The sequence below is a fragment of the Ovis canadensis genome, chromosome 11 (assembly GCF_042477335.2).
Source record: "Ovis canadensis isolate MfBH-ARS-UI-01 breed Bighorn chromosome 11, ARS-UI_OviCan_v2, whole genome shotgun sequence".
NCBI classification, from domain to species: Eukaryota; Metazoa; Chordata; class Mammalia; order Artiodactyla; family Bovidae; genus Ovis; species Ovis canadensis.
Genome location: NC_091255.1, coordinates 27,499,688 through 27,524,997, shown reverse-complemented (window position 1 = coordinate 27,524,997; position 25,310 = coordinate 27,499,688). Strand labels below are relative to the sequence as shown.

At 50.2% G+C, this 25,310-nt stretch overlaps 1 protein-coding gene across 2 annotated transcripts in view; it reads right to left on the bottom strand.

The window, feature by feature from the left end:
* LOC138447268 (kinase suppressor of Ras 1) overlaps positions 1-24,357 on the bottom strand; it is a 160,291-nt gene extending 135,934 nt beyond the window's left edge. For both annotated transcript variants that reach the window (XM_069602921.1, XM_069602922.1), the window contains exon 1: positions 23,708-24,357. In XM_069602921.1, the coding sequence (XP_069459022.1) occupies positions 23,708-23,938 (231 nt within the window). In that variant the 5' untranslated portion in view covers positions 23,939-24,357. The remainder of the gene's footprint in view (positions 1-23,707) is intronic.
* Positions 24,358-25,310: the final 953 nt, after the last annotated feature.

Genomic DNA, 25,310 nt, shown 5'->3' with positions numbered 1-25,310 from the left:
CCTCATCATTCTCAAGTTCCTAGTTCACCCGTTTGGGAAAAAAAAGTCTATTTTTTGATCTGTAGACTCAAGCCACCTCATCTGAGCAGATATTTGCATTACGTTGGGGTGAGGTCTGGGTAATCCAGTGGCTAAAATTTTATAGCGGGGGTAAAAATAAAACATGAAAAATGCTTGTCGTATTTTAAAGAACATAAAAATCCATCCAAAATATTTTTATATTTATAAGATGATTTCCCCTCCCCTATACATGAAAAACGCATCTTTACTGGGAAAAAAAAAAAAACTGGGAAGAAAAGCATCCAGAAAAAATTAGGTTAATTATTATCCCATTATTCACAGGGAAGGGACCCACCATCAACAAGCATAAGCATAGCCTTTTCTTTCCTCCACATATTTCATTCCTAATAATTAACTGGAGTCATATTGTTAAAATTCCATTGACAGAGGAGCCTGGCGGGCTATAGTACATAGGGTCACTCAGAATCAGACACAACTGAGTACAACAACAACAAATATTGTTTAGTAACCTGGTTTTTTTTCCCCCATTGCAAATGTTCTTTCAATCAGTAATTCCTCACAGCAAGTGCTTGCTGTTTTTAAAGGCCAAAAGAGCTAAATGAACTCCACTTACACAATATCCCAAGGTTGTGTGTTTAGGATGATGGATGTTTAAATTATTTGCAATTCTTCATCAGTATAAACGTGAGTGTTAGTTGCTAAGTCATGTCTGACTCTTTGGGATCCCATTGACTGTGGGATTCTTCAGGCAAGAACACTGGCATCAGTATAAATAATGCTACAATTAACATCATTGGGGCCAAATACTAATTGGTCCTTAAGGCCAAATCCCAGTGCCGACATTCACATACCATTTTTGGCTGCACTAGGTCTTCACTGCTACTTGAGGGCTTCCTCCAGTTGCAGCGAGCAGGGGCTATTCTTAGTTGTGGTGCTCGGGCCTCTCATTGCCGTGGCTTCTCTGGTTACGGAGCACAGGCTCCAGGCACGTGGGCTCTGTAGTTGTCGTGCATGGGCTTAGTTGCCCTGCAGCACGTGGGATCTTAGTTTCCCGACCAGGGATTAAACCTGTGTCCTCTGCATTGGTAGGTGGATTCTTAACCACTGGACCATCAAGGAGGTCCTACACTCATATAACTTCATTGAACTTGCATCTGAGGAATCTAAATAATGGGTTCCTGGTACCTGCAGCCTAGTGCCCAGCTCCATCTCAGCCTCAGCAACCCAGAGAGACAGACCAACCTTCTCTTTGTTGCTGTTTGAGGGCAAGATCTGTGTCTGCAAACTCAGGAAGAGCTGAGGAGCCAAACCACCCCAGGCCAGGGTCTCCCCACATGCTATTCGCTGTACCCTGAGGCACCTGCATACACAAATAAACCCCAGCTTTCCCCAGCTTTCCCAAGGCATCCCACCTGACTTTTGACCTACTTTAAGCCAAGCAGTACTAATGTAGTTCCGATTCAAAAAATTAGTATTGTAGATTACAGATCTCCTAAGCTTGCATTATCTATTTTCAGCTTTTGGAGATAGTCTTTACCCTTACGTCAGAGCAGTACTCCTTTATCATCAGCACCATCAGTAATATGTACACTTTTTTCCTAAGCAGTGGGAAAGTATTGTCACATTGAACCCTCCTAACTATTCTGAGAGAAATTACTTACTACCCCAGGACATGCTTTTGAACTGTGGTGTTGCAGAATACTCTTGAGAGTCCCTTGGACTGCAAGGAGATCCAACCAGTCTATCCTAAAGGAGATCAGTCCTGGGTGTTCATTGGAAGGACTGATGTTGAAGCTGAAACTCCAATACTTTGGCCACCTGATGCAAAGAGCTGACTCATTTGAAAAGACCCTGATGCTGGGAAAGATTGAGGGCAGGAGGAGAAGGGGACAACAGAGGATGAGATGGTTCGATGGCATCACCGCCTCAATGGACATGGCTTTGGGCGAACTCTGGGAGTTGGTGATGGACAGGGAGGCCCGGCGTGCTGCGGTTCATGGGGTCGCAAAGAGTCGGACATGACTGAGCAACTGAACTGAACCAGGACATTAGCCAGGAAGATCCCCTGGAGAAGAGAATGGCTACCCACTCCAGTATTCTTGCCTGGAGAATCCCACGGGCAGAGGAGCCTAGCAGGTTACAGTCCAAGGGGTCACAAAGAGCTGGACATAACTGAGAGACTAACACGTTTAGGACATAAGTACTGCATTAGCTAAAAAGTTTGTTCAGGTTTTGACCAATCCAATGGTATCATACATACCAAGTGCAGCATGCTTTCATTGGCTACAGTGAGGTACATACGTGCTATGAACTTACATTATGATTTCTATTAGTTTCATCCATGAAAGACAGAATTAGAGGTGAAAGTGATCTCAGAGAAAATTAGTCAGTGCAAATCAAGGATTCAGTCCATTATCTCTGGTATATTTGACCAGAATAAAACAAAACAAAAAAGACAAGGGATGTAATGTCCACAGCACTAACTAAAGGAGTGATGAGAACTGGTTCAGTCAAAGCTTGTCTCATTTTGTAAACTGACATCAGAGGATTATTACAACTGGAATCACAGAAGTCTGTGTGGATCACAACAAACTGTGGGAAATTCTTCAAGAGATGGGAATACCAGACCACCTTACCTGTCTCCTGAGAAATCTGTATGCAGGACAAAAAGCAACAGGTAGAATCAGACATGAAACAACAGACTGGTTCAAATTTAGGAAAGGAGTACATTACACACTGTCTGTATATTATCACCCAGCTTATTTAACTTATATGCAGAATACATCATGTGAAATGCCATGATGACTCATAAGCTGGGATCAATACTGCCAGGAGAAATATCAACAACCTCAGATATGCAGATAATACCACTCTAATGGCAGAAAGGGAAGAGGAACTAAAGAGCCTCTTGATGAAGGTGAAAGAGGACAGTGAAAAAGCTGACTTAAAACTAAACATTCAGAAAACTAAGATCATGGCATCCGGTCCCACCACCTCAAGGCAAAATAAAAAGTGGAAACGGTAGCAGATTTTATTTTCTTGGCTCCAAAACCACTGCAGTGGTGACTCCAGCCCTGAAATTAAAAGACGTTTACTCCTTGGGAAAAAAGCTATGACAAATCTAGACAGAGTATTACAATGCAAAGACATCACTTTGCCAGCAAAGATCTACATAGTCAAAGCTATGGTTTTTCCAGTAGTTATATATGAATATGAGAGTTGGACTATTAAGAAGGCTCAGCACCAAAGAACTGATGCTTTCAAATTAAGGTGCCAGAGAAGACTCTTGAGAGTCCCTTGACTGTTAGATCAAACCAGTCAATCCTAAAGGAAATCAACCCTGAATATTCACTGGAAGGACTGATGCTGACGCTGAAGCTCCAATACTATCTATAGCCACCTGATGCGAAGAGCCAACTCACTGGAAAAGTCCCTGATTCTGGGAAAGATTGAAGGCAGGAGGGAGAAAGGGTGACAGACGATGAGATGGTTGGATGGCATCACTGACTCAATGGACATGAATTCAACAAACTCTGGGAGATAGTGAAGGACAGGAAAGCCTAGCGTGCTGCAGTTCATGGGGTCACAAAGAGTTGGACATGACTTAGCAACTGAACAACAATAACAACAATTACAGAAGCCTGGGGCACACCCAGCATTATCCTGGTAGACACAAAAGAACACACACACACACACAGAGATGGTTCTTGCTCTTGGCAGGTGGTATTACAATCACTCCAATTTTCCCAAACTAGAAAATTACTCAAAGGATCCTACTGTGCTCTGACAGGCAAGCTGCACGAGGCTTTGGCAGTTTCCTTTATAACTTACTTTGTTTATTGTTTCATTCGTTTGAATACTATGATTCCAGTCTACTCTACTTAGGTATTGAGGATATATCAGTGAACAAAGCAGATAAAAATCCCTACCCTTCTGGAAATTTCATTCTGGAGAGGGGAGATGGCAATCAAGAGGTGAAACCATACTGTGTTTGCGAAAGGGGAAAATGAAGTGAGCAGGGGACAGACAGATGGGAGTGTGGTCAGAGAAGACCTCCCTCACTGGGGGTTGGGGGGCTGGGGTTGGGTCCTGTGGGCATGTGGGGAAGGACATGCCAAGAGAGACAAAGGCTGCAGGGTAATGCTGAGGGTGCCTGGCTGTTCAATAACAGGAAGGAGGCCAGTAGGCTTGGGGCAGAGGGAGCCATGAGGCAGAAGGAAAGAAACCAGGACCCTGACTTTGGCTTTTACACCAAGTGGAATCTGACAGTCATTGAGGGTTCAAAGCAGACGGTTGACAAGAGCTGACTAATGTCCTTTAAGAGAAGCTCGTATCATTTAATCTTTCCCTGAACTTCTTATCAAGATCTTATTTAGGTTGAGATCTAACGCCACAGAGGTATGCGCATGCGCACGCGTACACAACTCGCGCCAAAAAAGATGGCCACACACCAGTGTGCGCATGCGCACACGCATCAAGAAAAAGCAAAGAAGCTCCCTTACTCTGGTTCTGGTCCAGGACACCGCCCCCCCCCCCCCCCCCGGCCGCCTGCATGGCCAGTGGCCGGTAGAGAATGTTGCCTGACCCTGATGTCCCCAGCCACACAGCTCACCCCGAACGCAAGCATTCGGGCCGCAGCACCCCAAATCCCCCCACGCATCAGGCTGCCGACGGTGCTGTACAGCCGCCCCTCCATCAGCCAGTGTCCAGGACACTCCGATGGCGTGGGAGTCTCACCACATCCGTGCTTGCACAAGGCTCAGGGATCAGGGTCGCATTTCTCTCCTGCGCTCGCAGTTCACGCCCCACAGAAGCCCTTCCTCCTTCCAAGCAGAAACCACCCCATGTGAACCCAGGAGAAACCCCCAGCAGAGCCCTGGGGTGACCACCTTTGCAGGAAGCCTGAAAGGCAATCATCTTGAGGGGAAGGAGAGGGCTGAGCAGGAAAAAAAAAAAAAGCCAGGGGAGAGCCAACACACAGTGCTTGCATTATCATCCTAAAGATCAGCCCTGGGATTTCTTTGGAAGGGCTGATACTAAAGCTGAAACTCCAGTACTTTGGCCACCTCATGCAAAGAGTTGACTCATTGGAAAAGACTCTGATGCTGGGAGGGATTGGGGGCAGGAGGAGAAGGGGATGACAGAGGATGAGATGGCTGCATGGCATCACCGACTCGATGGATGTGAGTTTGGGTGAACTCCGAGAGTTGGTGATGGACAGGGAGGCCTGGCATGCTGCGATTCATGGGGTCGCAAAGAGTCGGACACGACTGAGCGACTGAACTGAACTGAACTGTGAGCAAAGCTTGTTCCATGCACTTTATGCACTTATTCATTTAATCCTCACAACAGCCCCCACAAGATCTTCTGATTGTCCCCATTATACAGATGAAAAAACTGACACCCAGAAAAGTAAACTTGCCCAAGTTTAGAAACAGTCCATGGCACAGCCACGAACAATTCAAACCCAGGCTGTCTGACTCCAGAGGCCACATTTCATCCCCTGCACTGGATGGTCCTTCCCACTGATTCACAGTATTTCTCTAGAAAGGTCAGGAGGTTCATTTAGTGCTGATCACAATATACACTCATTGATTCCTTAGTACTTAGTATGTGCCAAGCACTGTACTAGGCCCTGAAGCTTCTGGATAAAGGCGTCAAACACAGTCTTTGTCCTGAAAGAAACAGGAAATCCTTCCTTTAAAGCAAAAGTGCACTAGTCATCCTTCTTGAAGGACCGGAGGCTGTTCCAGAGCATTTGGTGTGGCAAGCAGAGAGGCTGCCAAGTGGAGAGGCTAGGGCACTCCACTCCAGGAGGGAAAAGCAGGGATGGAGAGGGGAAGGTAGAGGGGCGTCCCAGTTGCAGTTTTCACTGCATAGCCTGGTTCAGCACCTCTCCCCCAATGAATGCATGATGCCACAGAAAACACCAAGGTGTGGGCACTATAAACAGCTAGACTCTGATTTGAACCTCACCTCTGTCCCCATGGGGCTTCTTCCCTGGTGGTTCAGATGGTAAACAATCTGCCTGCAATTCAGGAAGACCCAGGTTCGATCCCTGGGTCAGGAAGATCCTCTGGGGAAGGCAATGGCAATCTGCTCCAATATTCTTGTCTGGAGAATTCCATGGACAGAGGAGCTTGGCAAGCTACAGTCCACGGGGTCAAAAAGAGTCAGACACAACTGAACAACTAACCCTTCTGTCCCCATGGGTGTGACCTCAGGAAGCTAAACCACCTCCACCCACCTCTCTGGGCCTCAGCTCCCCCCTTTGCAATGCAGGTGAGACCTACACCCACTCCTGGGGTGCTGGAAGGACTCCGGTTATAGCATTCTCTGTGCTAAGAGCCTAGAACAGCGAGCACTCAGTAAATGTTTGCTCTGGTCACAGATGTCCTCCTCACCACCACATCACCGTCCAGACAGCCAGAGAACTTTGCCCGGAATGTGGCCAGCGAGGCTATAAGTGGTTGTCAATATCTGCGCTCAGGTCTCCCTGAGCCCACCGCCGACTTCCTGGGCAGCATCACCAGCAGTGTTTGTTCCAGGAGTGTCAACACCCACAGCAGTGGTTCTCCTTTCTGGAAGGCCCCTCACCCAGCAGGCCCCGCAGCCAAGACTGGGTGCTCCCTCGAAGACTGGATCTCAACTCGGGGCCATCAGGTCGGGCAGCTAAGGCGTGGGGAGACCTCTGGGTGCCAGGCAGGCTGCACCCACAGGGACTGCTTGCTAGAAACAGCACATCCCTCAGGCGGGGCGGCGGCTCTGGAAACCTCTCTGCTTCTCAGCAGACTCCACGAAGGCCCTGAAGGAAAAGCTGTGCGACCAAGAGTCTGATGTTTATTCCAGAAGGTGTGAGTTTTGCATCACAGCGCGTGGCAAGCCTTTGATCCAGGAGCACTGAGAAGAGAGGGGCTGAGCACTCTGGAGTGCGGCTGGGGACTGGGGGAGTGGGGTGGGGTTGCAGGGTTCTCCGGTCAAGTCCACCAGTATCTGTGCCTCTGGTATGGCAGGCAGTCGAATATTCATTACTTTAATAAACAAATGAATGAAAATAATAATGATACAATAGAATTTTTCCAAAAATACTTCCCCCCACACACACACAACTCATTTCTCTTCTAGCTTTTTCCATCTGCAGATAGAGTTTGACAATTTACATAACTACAAAGGCTACATGCATGCAGTTCTGTACTCTGTTTTCCCTTAATGTAACATAAATACAGTCATGTTTCTACCCAGCCTTCATAATTAACAGCTTCGTGTGTTAACTACCCATGGTGTGCTGTGCACCACTACCTCCTCACCGCTGGACAGCTACCTTGTTTTTTCTTTTTCTGTATTATGGATAATGCAAATACCCTTATAAATGTTGCTTTTCTCTTCTACTGAATGACTGCCTTAGGAAAGCTCTCTTGGAAGGATGGACCGACTTCAAGAGGAGCTGCTGGCCTGGGGTTACAGATGAGCAGAGTAATACCAGGAGGTGCAGGCATGATCTACCCCCACAGGGATCCAGCAAATGCTGCGGAACGAATGAAATCAACTCGCCCGAGTGACGCGTCCTTAGCGGGTGGCAGGGCCACAGGGGGCCTCAGCCAGGATCCCACCACCCACCTACACGGTCAGAAAGTCAACGACAAGACTTTTTATAGGAGGTGAGTGAGGACCAACCCCCAAACTCCCATTTTTTAATAAGAAATAAGGGTTGACAACACAGACCTACTGTAAAGCACAAGAAACTCTGCTCAGTGTTACGTGACAGCCTGAATGGGAGGGAACTTTGGAGCAGAATGGATACATGGATATACATGGCTGAGGCCCTTCACTGTTCACCTGAAACTATCATAGTGTTGTTAATCGGCTATACTCCAAAACAAAATAAAAAATTGAAAAAGAAAGAAAGGAGGGTTGAGTTTCAAAATTCCTTTGATTCCACTGGATGGAGGGTGGGCTTGCTGAGAAACCCACATGCCACCTTGGTACCCTTCACAAACGTCTGTTCTCATCCCCCTTTTCCCCCTTGCTCCTAGATGCCAGCCTCAAGGTCACCTGAGGGCAGGCGGCACCTGAGGGCTGCATCACTTAGGCATTTCTCAGGGCACCTCGAAGCCTCACCCAGCCCCAGCACGCTAGGCCCACTCCCTACCTCTGCACTTGTTAGACTCAGCTTCCAAAGCTCCTCCCCAGATACATCCCCAAGGAGGCCCTCTCACCCTGCTGAGATCTTAAATACTACCTTTTCTGCCAAACCATCCTGACCCTTCATTTAAGGTATACCACTCCTCACCTTGGCCATCTTCCTGTTTTCATGTTTTTGCATAGCACATCCACCATTTAACAAACAATATATTTCCCTTATTCACTTATTGTGAATGTCTCCTTCCGACAGCCAAAACCCAAGTTCCACAGAGCTGACAATTTTGTCCATCTTGTTCACTTACTTCCCCGTTTAGAAGAACAACCAACCTAGAGTGGGTGCCCAGCTCAGAGTGGGTGCTAATTAAATACCTGTTGAAAAAACCAAGAATAATAAAATATATAGACAGATTCTTTCTCTGTGTCAGGCATTGTGCTTTACGTGACTCATCTCACTTACTATGAGCAATTCTATTATAATCTCCATTTTACAGATGAGGAAACTATTGCTCAGACAGGTTAAGTAATCTGCCCAAAGACACGCAGCTTATCCAGGAAGGGAGAAGAGTGCAAATCCATGCCAAACAACAGAACCTGTGCTCTCACCTACTTCAGGGTGCTACTCACTCACTCGGCCTTTCCTCCAAATGGCAGCCCATGAACCAGCAGATCTTTCTAGAATAAAGACAAGCACCATCCTGTGATCGAAATGGGGAAGAGAAGGCAGGAGCCCAGACAGAGGACCACAGGAGGCCACTCACTTGCTCTCCACTTCCCCAGGGGAACAGCATGTCTCAGTTTTGGAAGACAGACGCTGTCTGGCAGCTACAGGGTGACCAGGGGGGCCTGTTTGCTGTGACAAGTGGAACTGGGGCTTTGACAAGACGGATGCTAAGAAAACAAATCCTGCCAGACCAGGAAACTGCTTAAACCAAACAGGGCTAGAGAGGAAGTTTAGTTTAAGATGTTAGATGCCTGAGACAAGCTCTGGTCATTTGAGGCCACCTGAGTCCTTTTCTGAGAATAGTCAGAACCCCCCTCCGGCTTAGGGACCACAAAAGGTGGGGGAGGGTACACATGAAGTGGGGCCAATGAGCCAGTTTCCGTCAGTTACATGGCAACTCACAGCCCACCTGGCTGCACACAGGTATGGCGACTAACGACCTCTTTGGCTTTTGGTTTCTTTTCATTTTTCATTTTTCTTTTTTTTTTTAAGAACTACTTCCTAAAACTCAAAATTGTCAAAGATGCAGCTATAAGACTGGCCCAGGCTTTGTCTCAAATGCTCACCTCTCCTCCTAAACCACCAGGCCAACCACAACAGAGGTTTCCTGTCCCCTAAAAGGCAAGTTTCCATTCACTGATGGATTCTTCCTTGCTCTGCTCAGTCCCCTTGGCCGCAGTGAGTCAGGGCCACCGGGGGGAAATCTCCCCAGGGAGTTGTCACCTTCTTCCTCCTAAAATTTGCCAACATTTAAAATATAACCCTGCTTGCATGTCGTCCCCACCAGGCACCAGTGTCGCCCAGTGCTAACAACTAACGTTACCCTTTCTAAGCAGAGCGCTTCAAAACAGAGGGCAAAGGACACCCCTGGTGATCCAGTGGTTAAGACTCCAGACTGACTGCCAATGCAGGGGCATGAGTTTGATCCCAGGTCAGGGAGCTAAGATCCCACATGCCATGTAGTGTGGCCAAAAGATCTTTTAAAAAGAGAGAGAAGCCAAGTTCATCCAAAATGGAATCAGGGAAGAGCCTTTGCTCTGAACACCCCCCCCTCCCTCCCCCAGGATGCTTTTCTTTCCATCTTTGTTCTCAACAAGGAGCACCCACCTCTGCAAATCTGCTAATCTGGACCCTGATGCTGCGGTCATCTCATCCTGCTTACAACTTTGAGGTAATCCCACCCAAATGGTGTGGAAAAGGAGAGATTTTCAGATCCTTTTCCACACAGCATTATTGCTTTCAAAATTCTGAGCATTACCAGAGCTGACCTCTCTCTGTTCCAGACAAGGTCCAAGGTCAAGCAGGTTTCTGAGTGCAGTGAAATGCACAAAGGTGTGAAATCAGGCAATTCCAGATCTGAACCCCAGCTCCACTGATTACTGTGACCTTGGGCCTTACTTCCCCAGCCACAAAGTTGGCTCACGAGTTGCCTCCAAACAAAATGGCACGCAACATCTTCTACTAGGTCCATTTCCTGGAACTGCCACAGGGTCACAGCTCACTAGGTGTATACAGTCTATGCTGTCCCAAAGTTTGGGCTCCCCTTCTCTTTGCCCTACCCTACGAGAAGAAAGGGCTTCCCTGGTAGCTCAGCTGGTAAAGAATCCGCCTGCAATGCAGAAAACCCGGGTTCGATTCCTGGGTCAGGAAGATGCCCTGGAGAAGGGATAGGCTACCCATTCCAGTGTTCTTGGGCTTCCCTGGTAGTTCAGACAGTAAAGAATCCATCTACAATGCAGGAGACTTGGGTTCGATCTCTGGGTTGGGAAGATCCCCTGGAGAAGGGAACAGCTACCCACTCCAGTATTCTTGCCTGAAGAATCCCCATGGACAGAGGAGCCTGGCGGGCTACAGTCCATGGGGTCGCAAAGAGTCAGACAGGACTGAGCGACTGAGCACAGCATACAGTACAAGAGAAGAAAACAAGGACAAGCACAGAGCCCGAAAGCCTTCATTTCCAATGAGAGTCACAAATCAGGGAAGACTGGGGCAGGGCAAAGCAGCATGGTAAACAGGGGCTTTCCCACAACTATTTCTCAAGCTCGTTTCCCATAAGTGCTGCCTAGCTACTCATACCTGATGCAGGCAGCCCCGCTTCTGAGCTGGCAACCTCAGTCCTCGGGGCCTCTTCCCTGGCAGGCTGAGACTGCCAGGCCTGACAGCAGACAATTGAGTTTCAGTTGCCACGGTGAAGGCTCGCAGCCCAGAGCCCGACTTGGTTCAAATCAAGAAACACTTCCCGAGTCCCCGCACATCTCAGGATGCAGAGATGAGTCAGCCAGGCGGTACAATGGGCCTCCATTCACACATCACTGGCACCTTCTATTGGTTTACTCATCTACAAACTCCCCTGCCAAGCTAACTTTCTCATCCACTCTTACATCCTGCAACAGTGCCTAGCACATAACTGGAGCAGGCACAGCAACTGGATGAATTAGTGCCTTAACTCTTGGCCACGGCCCAACTTGAGGAAAATGGCCCAAGGGACCTCCCTAAGGTCATGGCAGACCACAGCCCTCGTGGACCCCACTTCCCACTGTGTCCAGGCAGGCTGGCCTCCTTTCTGGTCCTTGAACACAAGTTCACTTCTGCCTCAGGGCTCTTGCACCTGCTAGTCCCTCTGCCTGGAACACTCTTCACCCAAGCTTTCACAAGCCCACTGCCCTCTCATCTTTTAACACTCAGCTCAAACCTTCTCTGGGAAGGAAGCTTTCCTGATGACCCCATCTAAAGCAGCAGCCTTTTAGGAACTTCCCTGGCAGTCCAGTGGTTAAGACTCTGCTTCCAATGCAGGGGGCCTGGGTCCAATCCCTGGCTGGTGAAATAAGATCCCACATGCTTCAAGGTGCCACCAAAAGATAAGAAATAAACCAATAATACTAAAGCAGCCTTCTCCGCATCCCATCCCTCTAACCCATTCTCAGCGTTCTTTTCCTCAGTCTACCTGTCTCTATCTATTGACTTTTTATTTTTCTCTTTCCATTAAAGGAACCACTCTGTCTTCTTCACTGTTCTTTTCCCAGTACCTAAAACCAAACAAAGTACATGCTCAATAAACAGTCAGTGAATGAATGGGCAGAAGACAGTAGATAGAAATAAATAGCAAATTCAAGACCAGGAATGACTGGCACACTTTGAATGTCTTACAATTTTATTTGGCAATTACAACTCAATAAAGGTGCTTTTTAAAAGAGGAAAATGGGAAATGATTTAACAAGGCCCCCAAAAAAGGTCAGGTAGGTAGGGGAAGAAAGGCACAGAGATCAGTGAGAATTGCAAAGGGAAAAAATGAGCTTTTCAACCAAGAATACAAATTTTAAGAGCGCTATTGTACAAAACCCAGAAACTGGAGGACAGTTTTGCAACTCCCATCACAAAAAATATCCATGCTCTTTGACCCAGTAATTCCATTCCTGGGAATTATCCCAAGGAAATGAATTCAGAATAGGAACAAAAATAAAGAGGTGCTTGTACAAAGATGATTCCAGTCATGGTGTTTATAAGAGCAGGAATCTGGAAACAACCGAAATGTCCCATAACAGGGGAAATGTTTTGGTAAATTACAGCATACCCACTGGGTGAAATAGCAGGCACTGATTAAAATGACGGAAAGGAAGATAACAGAGACATGTGGACAAGTGTTTTAGAATAATGCTAAGTGAGAGGAGGTGAAATGAAAATACCGAATCCCTTCTAAATATCGTCTAGCACACCTTCTGTATCTCAATGACTTCTCTCGAGAGTCTAAAATAAAGCTATTCTTATCTCCTTTTAATTTCTTATTTATGTTTAAAATATTTGTATTTATTTATTTGGCTGCACTGGGTCTTAGTTGCCACACACAGCATCTGCAAGGATGCTTAGTTGCAGCTTGCAGGATCTTTTCATTGCAGCATGCAAATTCTTAGTTGTGGCATGTGGGATCTAGTTCCCTGACCAGGGATCGAAGCTGGGCCCCCTGTATTGAAAATGTGAAGTCTTAGCCACTGGAACACCAGGGAAGTCCCTTTTACACCTTTTAAGGAACAAGAAAACTGAGGTCCACAGAGCTAAGGAACTGGCCGCGCAGGTCACAGAGCTAGCAAGGAATTACCATTCAGGAGGCTACTGGGGCCCTCTCCCCCGGAGCCCAGGCACATCCTGAAGTCCTGAGGCAGCCCTCAATGTCCCACTGCGTGCCCAAGACCATCCTTTCCCACGATAACATCATGACTGCGTTTGGGAGGCCAAACTCACAGATCTGAAGCAGCCGGCCAAAAGCGACAGGCTGAGAAACACTTGTGAGAATACAGCCCCAACAAAACACAGTGAAACAAACAGAAAGCAACAGAGAAAACCACCTCTGCCAGGGGCAAGAGACGGCAGAGAACAGAAATGTAAGACTGGCCAGAAAGACCAGGCTTCAGGAGGACCGTGCAGAACCACAGGAACAGCCACAAAGGTTAAGGAAGCCCCTCAGTGGGTCCTGGATCTCATCTTTAGTCCAGAACCGTAGAGTTGAGAATTTGCCAGGATCTCCTTGGAGACGCGGGCTGCTTGTGCTCGCTGACGCTCCTCCCAGGGTGCACACAGTGGCGCTCAGTAAATGTTGGCTGAAATACACTCATCTCACGATGTGCGGATAAAGCAATGAGGAAACGGAGGAGAGGAGATACTAGGCTATCTGGCTGGAAGTTGGGTCTGTCGCAGTGTGACTGCAGGGTCAGTCTTGGGCGGGGCTGTGGAAGTATTCCCACAAGGCCGTGGCCATTCCTTGACTCTGCCACGTGAGAACAGCTTTCAGTGCCTTGGGAGCTTCAGTTTACAGAACGAGATGACCTGCCTGTCATGTGAGGGCCGCCAGGAGCCACACTAAGCTTCAGGGGAAATTTTTAAAGGGTTCTTTTCTGAGGAAAGGTACAGAGATTCCGCCCAGCCTGCTGGGGTCCACACAGCACTGCCTGGAGGCAGAAAGCTGGACCAGAAGACCTCTGCTTCCTTGACACTAACTGCCCCACGCCACCATTTTCAACAGGCTTATTCGAGTGTAAACACCATAGATGATCCAAGACTCGATGAAGCCGGTCATTGCTGTAGTGGGGGGATTCCTGCACAGGGGTCCATTGTACCATTCTCCAGACTTTTGTACATGTGTGAACATTCCCATAATCAAACTTAAAATATATATATAAACTTGGGACTTCCCTGGCAGTCCAGTGGATAAGACTGTGCCTCTACTGAAGCAGGCACCAGTTTCATCCGCTATCGGGGAACTAAGACCCCACATGCCACATGGCCAAAAGAGTACAGAATTATATATATAATTTTATATCTATCAAATGCAGGCATTTCACCTAAAGAATCACCAAGGGCCTGACCAAAGTTTGGGGGCAGCCCTCTGGAGCCAAACAAAAGACACAGGTCTTTTAAAAAATGATTCTCTGCTAACAGATTTTCTAGGTGGATGTGGAGTTTGCAAACACAAGTCAGGTAGCACCAGCAGGTAATTAAGACGATCTGGGTTCAAGTCACAGCTTAGTCTCTCCTTGGATCTATGACTCTGGGCAAGTCATTTAACCATTCCGCACCTCAGTTTCTTCATCCATAAAATGGGAATGACAGTAGACTCTTCCTCACAAGGTCATTGGGAGGAGTACAGGCCACATAAAACTCCTAAGAAGGAGGCCAGGCCTGGAGTAAGCTCTCAGTAAATGTCAGCTATTGCGACACATCCCTTTTGTAACACGTATAGATACTCATTTTGAAAACCACATATCCATTTGATCAGTTACCTGGAGAAAATGAAAAGGGGCGGACCCGGCGCTCTGGGCCCTCGAGCAGCTGTATGGGAGCCGTATGTGTATCTCTCACACCCAGAGTGGCCCCAGCCGGCCCGGGGCCTCCGCTGGCCGAGGGGTTAGAGAGCTCCTCCTTTCACAGAGCCAGCACCAGAAACAGGAAGCTGCTTCCTTTCCTTTCCATTCTGAGCTAGCATTTCCTTTTTTGTTTTAAAAAGCATTCCTCAGTCTGCAGCCCAGCCCTTCCCCTGCCCTCTGCAGCCCCAGGCTCAAGCACACTCACAGACAACTGCATATCTCCTGGACTGTTTTCTGCCCTCCATGGGGGGTCAAGAGGTTCCCTGGTAGACCTCAAATAAGCGTGTCCTGGGCACCAGGCTAACTGGCCAGTGGGGCCAGAAGGAGGCAGGACTCAACGACTCCAGACCTACAGACCTTTCTGGGTACATCTTCCTCATCTTGTTGGGAGGATTAAGTGAAATCTGTCTCTAATGCAGGTGGTGTGGTGCGCCCAGAACACAACCTGTCTCCCTTCAGAAAGTATGTCCCCGCGATAAAAGGTAACTTTGCACAGGTAGGTAAATGGATGGGGTCACCAGCCTCTCCTCAACCGCCCCAATTTTAGCTGGGACCTCAAATGGGAGCCCAGTATCATAAAACCAACAGTAGGTGAAGCTACACCTACCATTTCTTGTCTCCTTTCCTGCTCCTGCTTCCCCAGCTACGTTCAAGGAGGTGGCTGATGGTGCCCATTCTCAGCTACCTGAAGCTTGCTTTCACGTGAGCATCACACAGTATAGGAAAGGCTGCGTGAAGCCCTTTCAAGGGTCCCAGACTGGGAGGAGGGGATAGTGCCCCATATGTGCCCAATGTGTGAGAACACAGGTCACTTTTTATACGTTTTGGTTTGCCTTTTTTTTTTTTTTTTTTTTTGCAGTGCCATGAGACTCGTGGGATCTTAGTTCCCAGGTCTATGGTAGTGAAAGCTCTGAGTCCTAATCACTGGACCGCCAGCAAACTCTCGGGTCACTTATTTCTGACCAGCAAAACTCTCTGTGCACCATGAGTGAAGCTGCTTCTACTAATCTATATCCAAACCCAATCCAAATGAACGGGCTAAACAGGGACTCAATACCTCCAGGTGCCTTGTCAAAGAAAAGCTCCACCACTCTATAAGCAGCTTATCTCATCAGCTTTGCAGAAAGCAAAACCCTCATGATCAATATATTACAGATTGAAGTCTTTCTTTTTCCTAACCATGGCTGGTCTCTTCTACGTAATGTATTATGCTTTCTCCCCTGGCTCTGATTTAAATTTTAAACACAATTCTTAATTCATTCTTGCAATTATTCTGAAGGTGGAAAAATGAAAAGAGGGGAGAAAAATGGCAAGCAAACAGAATGACTTCAGCTCCATTATTGTCAAAGGCAATCCTCCCTGTTAAAACACACCATTGCCTGCCAAGGCTAGAACAACACAGAAATACAGATGTATATAAATAGGCAGGTTTTGTAATGTGGCGGCAATTTGAATCAAGACTTTTTCAATGCAGATGGGAAACGATTGTGCCTGGAAATGAATGACAAAGCATTTGTGATCCCAACATCCATCCCCAAGGTATGCTTCTGGAATAGGGCAGAAAGTCAGACAGACACAAAGACATTGGATTCAAAGGCTGTATCTTCTGGAAGTGAAACAGTAAACCCTGTACAATGTATCATGGTACAGAATGCAAAATCATCACAAATTTAGGACATAAACACAACCCTTAGAGGAGAAAAGGTTCACCCACTCAAGTCCTAGAGGATCTTTCAGTCGAAGGATGAGAAGCCCTTGAAAGTACAGTCAGGTCAGGTTGAAAGACTCAAGACAGGCCATTGGGGCTGAGCCAGCCCATCGGGCAAGCTGGCTTTCAGAAAAGGTCCCACCTACTGGACACCCCAGACAGGTCCCCAAGAACCCCTCCAGTCCCCAGGGTGCCTAAGATACTGAGATGGGGCTGGGAAAGCAAACCCGATGGCTTCCTCTCGCAGGAAACTCCTTGAGGTCGAGGATCCCTTCCCATCCCCCCACCCCCAACATAGGAGGGTGGGGTGGCAGACTGCTGTTTGCAGTCAGTCAAGGTGGCATAACATCTCACTTCAGGGCATGACTCCCCACTCAGTGCTCCTTCATAACCACCTGTCTCTCCTCTTTGTTCAGGTTCATAACCTAATATGTGTTCCTAGCAAGTCACTTTCCCTTTGGGCACTCGGTTTCCTCGCCTGCAGATGAGAGGGCTGGACCAGTTGGGAATTTCAAGATCCTTAGGAGTCCACAACTCTATTAAATCAACCCCACAACCAAGGCACCCAAATAGCACTGATCAACATTTGTGGCTGGTGATGAAACCGAGCTTACAGTTCCGTAAGGTGCCTTTCATGAGCCTCAAGTGATGAAAACCTCTCCATGGGGCCCCAACTTCCAGCTCCCACTCTGCTGCCTGGGAGCAACGAAAGATCCCTTTTCTAAATGGTCAGCCCAGGGCAGCCCTTGCTACGGGAAACCACAAAATGAGAACGCACAATTCTTGGCCCAGCACCCAGAACCTCAGCCATGGGGGCCATGTCCTGTCTCCCATTCACACTCCTTGCCCTCAGGGTAGACACAGATCCAGTGGCAAAGAGGTGAATGCATAAAGGCTGCCATTTTGTGAATCTTAGCACTCCGGCTGGGAAGCAGGGTGGGAGAAACAGATGAGGCCCTAAAGATTTCAAAGAACGGGGCTGCTGTTAAACGTGTTCATATACTTTGACCCAGCGAATTCTACTTCTAGGAATGCACTCACGCACTCACTGCAGCAAGGTTTATAACAGCAAGACATGGAAACAGCCCGAATGGCGACAAGTGGGGACGAGTGAACTGATATGATCACAGGAGACAGCCACGATTAATGATGGTGCGTATCTGTATGGACTGGAACAGACAGAAGACATTTACGAGACAATGAGCATGGTGAGCTCCATGAATACATCTCTGTATATTTGTATACAGATGCACAGGATTAAAACGCTGGAAGAATAAACTGCCAAATGTTAATAAGAATTAACTCTGAGGGACTTCCCTGGTGGTCTAGTGGTTAAGAATCTGCCTACCAATGCAGAGGACAGAAATGTGATCCCTGCTCAGGGGCCATGGGGAAACTAAGCCCATGCACCACAACTCCTAAAGCCCACATGCTCCAGAGCTCGGGCTCCGCAACAGGAGACGCCCCAGCAATGAGAAGCCCGCTCGCCGCAACCAGAGAAAGCCCGCGCACAGCAATGAGGATGCAGAGCAGCCAAAGACAGATGAATGCATAAAAAAGGATTTAACTCTGAGAGGTGGCATTATGGGTGGTTTTTATTCTTTTTTTTAATCTGTATTTTCTTTTCAATCGTGAGCATATCACTACGTGTATTTTAAAATACTTTAATACAGTTGGAAAGTTAAAGAACGTCGTGCTTACCAGAGGAATTATGCAGTGAGGAGAAAGCAGGTATCCATTAAAACAATGACAAGTAAGATGATCTCGAGGCAGCTTCTCATTTCTCAGAATGAGACTAGCACAGAGTAATTGCATCACAGCGCGCTGGTGGGGACCTGTCTTTGAGGATGTGCCAGGCCGCACTTTAGGGAAGCTCGAGCTCAGAGGGTGCGCAGCCTGGTGCGGCCACCAGAAGGCCCGGTCATCTGGAACTGGGCCACCAAGTGCCCCTGGGCCGGCCCTTTGTGTTACCGGCCACTTCCTCGGGCTCGGCAGTCACAACTCTGACCAGAAACACCGCCCCCACCCACTATGGTTTCTAGAAGCAGTGGCGAAGCTCAGAACATGAGTTCTGAAGACTAGTCAGGCTAAGTTCCACCGCCTACTAACTCCATCTCGCAGTCCCTCTGAGCGGCAACGTCCTTATCTGCAGAATGGAGAGAAAACGTTGCAGGGTCCCCATGAGCCTTAAATGGGGAACACATGCCAAGAGCCGAGCACAGGGCAGGTGACCGACAGGGTGTCTCATTCCACTGTAAGGAATGGGATCCCTCCACTGCAAGGAAACCCTGCCCCTCACTAGGCTCTAGGGCCCTTCTCATAACCCAGAAGGCACCTCAGCGCAGCTTTCCCTTTGAACTCAGTGTAGAAGTTTCCCGTCAGCCTACTCTGAAAGCATGTCCTTTTTCAAACGCGCAGCTGGGGAAGGCATGGCCACAGGCACCTGGTGGGGAGGGAGGCACTCCCATCACTGTCCCCAGGCAGCAAACCAGAGGCCTCCTGGCACCCAGGCCAACCTGGGCTGCAAATCTGATAGGGCCTCCCTCCAGCACCCCGCAGGCCTCCCCAGTCGTGGAAACCGCAGGTCCTTCTCCAGACTACCTTGGAGGATCGCTGGTAGCAAGTTTCACCAGGGAAACAAATTGCCAAGGTGAAAGCAAAGGGTGCCTCAGTTCTGGCTCCCCCCAGGGACGGCTGGAGTTAGAGCCTCCAGCAGGAGGTTAACACTACCAGGTAGGGGCCCCCCAGTTGGCTTAGTGGTAAAGAATCCATCTGCCAATACAGAAGACGTGGGTTCTATTCCTGGGTCGGGAAGATCCCCTGGAGGAGGAAATGGCAACCCACTCCAGTATTCTTGCCTGGGAAATCCCATGGATAGAGGAGCCTAGCGGGCTACAGTCCGTGGGGTCGAAGAGTTGGCACGACTGGGCACAGAACACAACAACAAGGGCACAAGCAGAGAAATGCCGCCCGCCGAGGCAGGGGCTGGGTGGGGAAGCGGAGGCTGTGCCAGGGATGTGTGACGTGGACAAGTCACCACCAAGACTCTGGGAATATTTCCCAGAAAAGCAGGAGTTGGACTGGTCAACCGTCCGGTCCTATTTCCAATTCCGAAGCGATTTCAGCAGGCTACAGTGATGGAGTCAGTCCTGCTCACCTGCCTGGCTTCCCCAATAGTCTGAGAGTGTCCCCAAACACCAGGAACACAGCCTACCTACTTCAGAATCCTTGCCGGGGTGGCAGCAGTGAGCAGCTCAGCAGGCAAACCAGTAATAACCGCAGGTCTGTTGAGTGACTGCACATCCACGCACACCCCAAGGACCAGTTCTGTGAGGACCGACGGCGCCCTCTCCTTTCCTGGCAGCTCCACCATCCAGATGCCCCAGGGGGCTGGGGAGGGGGCCACAGGGGAGAGCTCAGGCCCTCCACACAGGGTTTTGACCTCTGACCTCTGCCACGGCAGAGCTGAGTGAAGGTCAGTGCCCAGTGGGGATCTCTTTCTCCAGGTCAGCTTGCTGACGAGGGACTTTTTTCCATAAGACCACCAGGTGGGACTTGCCTGGTGGTCCCGCGGCTAAGAATCCACTTGCCGGGGCAGGGGACATGGGTTCCTTCCCTAGTCTGGAAAAATCCCACATCCTGGAGCAACTAACCCCGGGCAGCACAACTACTGAGCCCACACGCCCTGGAGCCCGTGCTCAGCAACAACAGAAGCCACCGCGACAAGAAGCCCACGCACCACAACCAGGAGTAGCCTCTGCTACTAAGAAACTAGGAAAGCCCGTACGCAGCAACGAGGACCCAGCACCGCCAAAACTAAAATAAATTTTTTTTAAAAAAGAGCAGCACATGGGAAGACTCCTCGGTGTGATAAGGTCTGCCTCTGAAAAGAACCAGGAGGCTGGCAGGAAAAGGCAAAGTTACAAGGTCCATAAAACGAGAATCTTCACGAGACGCCCCGCTCTCCCCATGGCCCGGCCCAGACCCAGCCCAAAGAAGACGCACAAACGAGGGAATGAACCGGTGCGGGGTGCAAGGCCAGCCGGGTGTCCCTTCGTGAGCACGTCTGGGGAACGAGAACATTCTATCTTGCTCAGTTCTCAGCCCCTGAGGAGGGCCTGGTGTTCTGCTGGGATCTTCAAAGTTGCCTCCCTACTTCTGATTCAGATTCTAGGGTCAGATTTTATCTCCCTCCTCATTTCACGTCGAGAGGAAAAAAAAAAAATACATGTGTGATGAAGTCTGATGGATTTCCAGGAAATCTTCGGAGACTGAGAAGGCTCCAGCACACTGACTGACAGGTAGGAGGCAGACATTAAACCTTGGCTTCTTCCACTCGTTTGGATCCAAAGTGGACCACTGCGTGGAGGAAGGAAACGAAGTCAGGCAGACCGAACCTTACACATCATCCGACCTACAATAAAGGCGTCAGCAGTTGGGCCCTGGGTCAGGACTTGCCGGGGCTTCTCATTGAGTGCTTATTTAACAACGGCCAGGGTGGGCTGGGGTTCCTTGGATTCTGGGAGAAGTCTGGCGTGCTTACGTAAGCCAAGCCCTCTTTTTCAAAAGCCAGGAATCCAATGTTGCAAGTCCAGTCTCTGGGGGCCCTGGCCTGGTATGTGCGAGGAGCCTGCAGAACAGGAAAGAAAGCCAGAATGGACATCACCACTGCCCTGCGTGACCTCACCACGGTCTTCGGAGCAGTCTCTTGGCCTGTGTCACCCACCTCTAGGGAACAAGAGCCAGCTGTCAAAGGGCCTTCCTCCCAAATACGGCCCGTACTGGATCCTCACTAGGAAAATTCATGGGCAGAATCTCTTGGTAGAAAGCATAAGGACTTACAGACACACGTGAGGCTGCAGGTTTAAGTAGTCTTGGCCCATTTTACAGATGGGGAAGCCTGAGATTCAGAAGTCATGGGACTTACTACCCAAGGTCAGATAGACAGACCCTGGACCTGATTTCTAAGCCTCAGGCTTTCCACCTACCACACTGCCCTCAAAGGTCAGGATTCTTTGAGTAACAAACTTTCCCCCTATTTTATCAGTTTGGTAAATCTAGATTTCAGAACTATTCTTACTCAGGGGTACTCTTACACAGGGGTGTGTATAACAAATGTTTGATTCCATCCAACTGAGGCCCCTTCATAGACCACAGCATTGTGAACTGCAAGAGCCCACAGAGACCTCTCCACAAGGCCTAGGGAGCTAGATCCTGGGGTCAAAAGTCCCGTCCCCCAAACAGCCCGTGTCTCCCCTTTTCACGGAGGAGCGTGGACCTGAATCCACAGCACAGCAGAGAAGATGGGGAGCTGGGTATTTGTTCTAATTCCTGCTACCAATCCCCTTTGGGCTTTGGGACGGGTTTTTGGCTGCCACGGCTGATCATCCAATAAACGCTCAGGAGGCAGGTCACCGAATAAACCAGCGCAGAGACCTAAATATAGGATGTTCTAGGGTGTCCTGATGCCATTCCTTGGTCAAAATGAGTGACTTTGGGAGGCAGGGTACCAAGAAGGCAAGGTGCCATTTCCAGAGAAATCACCCATCATTCTCCCAGGTCCCCTCTTCGAACAAGGAGCATTTCAGAGCAACCTGAGGGGGCAAGGGGGGACAATCCAAGAGAAGCCAACAGAGGACAACCTCTTATCCCAACAACACAGCAGTCCAACCAGGCACATGCTGCTGGACAAGGACCCCTCCTCCCAGAACGGAGCCAAACAGGCCCCCTATTGTGTCAGTTTAAAAACTGAACTTTGCTGGGCAAACACACCCGGCTGTGTTCAAGAAACCAGTTTCTCTTCACCACTTGGAAAACAGCAGCATGCATGCAAGAGGGACAGTTGGGGGCGGGGGTGGGGGGTGTTGCTGGTCAGTTTGTTTTTTAAGCCAAGCCCTGGTCAGCACTGCTATAGCAACTGAAACAAAAATAATAGTAGCCAGCACTGATTGTATCCTTTCAATGTCCCTGGTTTTGTCGCTTTTAAGAAAATAAAACTGAAGGAAAGAAGCCTACCCCGAGCGTTTTAGATCAAATAGGGCTTCAGGCTTCTGGTGCACACAGAGGATGGGGTCTGGTTATCATGGCCACAAATCACCCACTGGCCCTAAGGTGGCTGGCAGAGGCAATCAGCAGTAAGAGGGTGTGGAGGGTTTGGGATGAAGAGTTAAGGTTCTAATAAAACAAAACATCTCCAGATCTGCAGAAGGCCAGATGAGATCAAGCAAGGTGGAAAGAGGCCCGTTCTTCAAAACAGGGTAGCTATTAATACCAAGTGGTGCCTGGAATTTCACAGCTTTCCCAGCCTCTGGACAAAAGCAAGTTGGAAACGCACTAGTTTCCCTCTATTGTGTATGATAGGAGAGGGAGAGACGGCCCTCCAGCCCCTTCTAAGAACGCAATAACCCTTTTGGTTGATTCTTCCAAATCCTTTTAATACTGGACTTCCCAGCTATCACTTGAGAGAGTAGGGACCGCATGTCTTATTTCTTCTTTACACTGGAGGCTATCTCCACTAGAACCCCTTAAATAGTGTCATCTTCCCATTGAAGGCTTTGGTCCTCAGCATAATCATTCCTAAACCAAAGTTCAGTAGGGGGAAGGGGGAGGCAGCGTCGGTAGGTTATTACATTTTGAACAGTGAAACGCTGTGGCAGTGCGAAAGAGACGCACTCAAGGCAAAAATGCAGTTTCAGCAAACAGTTTGATAAGCGGCAGACAAGAACCTGGAGGAGAGGAAAGGAAGAAGCAAGCCAGAGTCTGGGGCGTGCGGGGAGGGCAGAGAACGAAGGGCCTGCGCTCACTCTTCAGGGGGACCTCCTCCCGCCCCGTCACCCCAGCCCACAGCGGCTGGGCTCCGTCACCCAGGGAAAAGTCCACCATGTGACTCAGTGGGAGAATGAGTCCTGCGGCCCGGCGAGCTGGAAATGCGGTGGCGGCGGAGGGCGGCGGAGGGGATGTCCGCGCGCAGCCCACCCCGCCCGCGGGCTCCTCCACCCTCCCTCGCAGGTCGCACCACGCCCCTCCCCCCAAATCCCGCCCAAGGTGAACCGGGCCGGTCCCGGGTCCTCGGGCCGCCGCGCCAGCGAGTGGAAGAGGGTTAAAGAAGCCGCAAAGGAGGTGACCGGGCTCAAGGATGCAACTGGGGAAGGAGTGAGCTGGAGTCGCGAAGGAGGTGTTGGGGCGCTTCCCGAGGCGCAGACCCCTGACTCCTCACACCCAGCGCGGGCGCCCCGATTCTCCGGCGTCGTGGCCCCTTACCTCCAGGGTCCGGATCTCCTGCTGGGTGAGGTCGTTGGACACGGCGCACTTGGTGCGCAGCCCTCGCAGGCTGCCGATGGAGATGTCGATGAGCTTCTGGAGCTGCCCGCACTGCTGCAGCGCCCGGCTGGCCGCGGCCCCGGCGCCCCCATCCGCGCCCGCCGCGTCCCCCCCGCCGCCGCCCTCCTTCTTCTCCCCCATCGCCGCCGCGCGCAGCGCCGCTCTATCCATGCCTCGGCATCGGGGCCGCGGGGTGGCCGAGGCGGCGGAGCCCGGGGGCGCGGGCGCCTCGAAAGGGAATCCTCGAGCCGCGAGGGCTGGACGAAGAGCGCCCCTCGGTGCTGCGGGACCTGGGACGCGAGGACCGCCCGGCCGCCGAGTCCGCCCGGCCAGCCGCGGCGGCAAAGCGAAAGCCGAGGCGACCCGACGGCTGAGGCTCCCGGAGCCTTTAAGCGGCAGCGGGGGCCGGGTCAGAGCAGCTGGGCATGCTGGGACTTGTAGTCCCCGCCGCGCACCTGCCGCTGCCCGCGCCCTCGGGGTCCCCGCGGGCGCCGGCGCCCGGCGGTCCCGGCCTTCCCTTGCGCGGTGGGCACAGGCCGCGCGGGAGCGCCCCGCCTCTGCGCCCCCGGAGGGTCTGCTGCGCACCGGCTCCTCCCTCGGCGCCGGGATCCCGGGGAGCCTTGTCTCCCCGCCCACCCCCGCCTGCTCCCCATCCCTCCTCCTCGCTGGGGGCTTCCCACGACCCCCCAGTTGAGGCGAGGTGGAGCCGACGGCCCTTGGACCGGAGGAGGGTTCGCATCCTGCAATTCCTCGGCTTCAGCCAAACCCTGGAAGACAGGGACAATGGAAGTTTCAGAATTTCTGTGTGGGTTTAGGGGTCGCCATCTAGTGGGAAGGGGAGAGAGTTCGCAGAGCCCAGGTCTCCCGATTGTCTAGCCAGAGAAGGGCTCAGGCTTGGAAAGACTCAGGACATTCTTCTAGATGCTATTTACCCACCAACATAAAGGTCCCATCCCTCCACCACCTCAACCCAGCAGGCCGGTCCAGACACTGGGGGTGACAGTTGATTCGCTGTGCCTTTGGAAGGGCTCGAGAGCAATGAGACAGTCTGAGTTCCAGTAGTGTCTACCACTGCCTAGCCACTGGCTTGGTTGGCCCAGTGGACCTGAGTCTGGGCAAATTTCTGGAGGTAGTGAAGGATAGGGAAGCCTGGCATGCTACAGTCCATGGGATCCTGAAGAGTCGAAAGCAACTGAGCCCCTGAATAACAAACAACAGCTGCCAAACTGTGACTTTAGGCAGTTAGCTCACCTTTGAGTGTCTGAGTTCCCCATCAGTTAAAATGGGGTGATGATAGAGCTTATCTGATGGGGTTCATGGGGCTTCTCGGGTGGCTCAGTGGTAAAGAATTCACCTGCCAGTACCAGAAATACCTGTTTAATCCCTGGGTTGGGAAGATCCCCTGGAAGAGGGAATGGCAACCCACTCTGGTATTCTTGCCTGGAAAATTGCACGGACAGAGGAGTCTGGTGGGCTTCAGTCCAGGGAGTCACAAAGAGTCGGACACAACTGAGCACACACACACAGTGTGGTTCGTATGGTG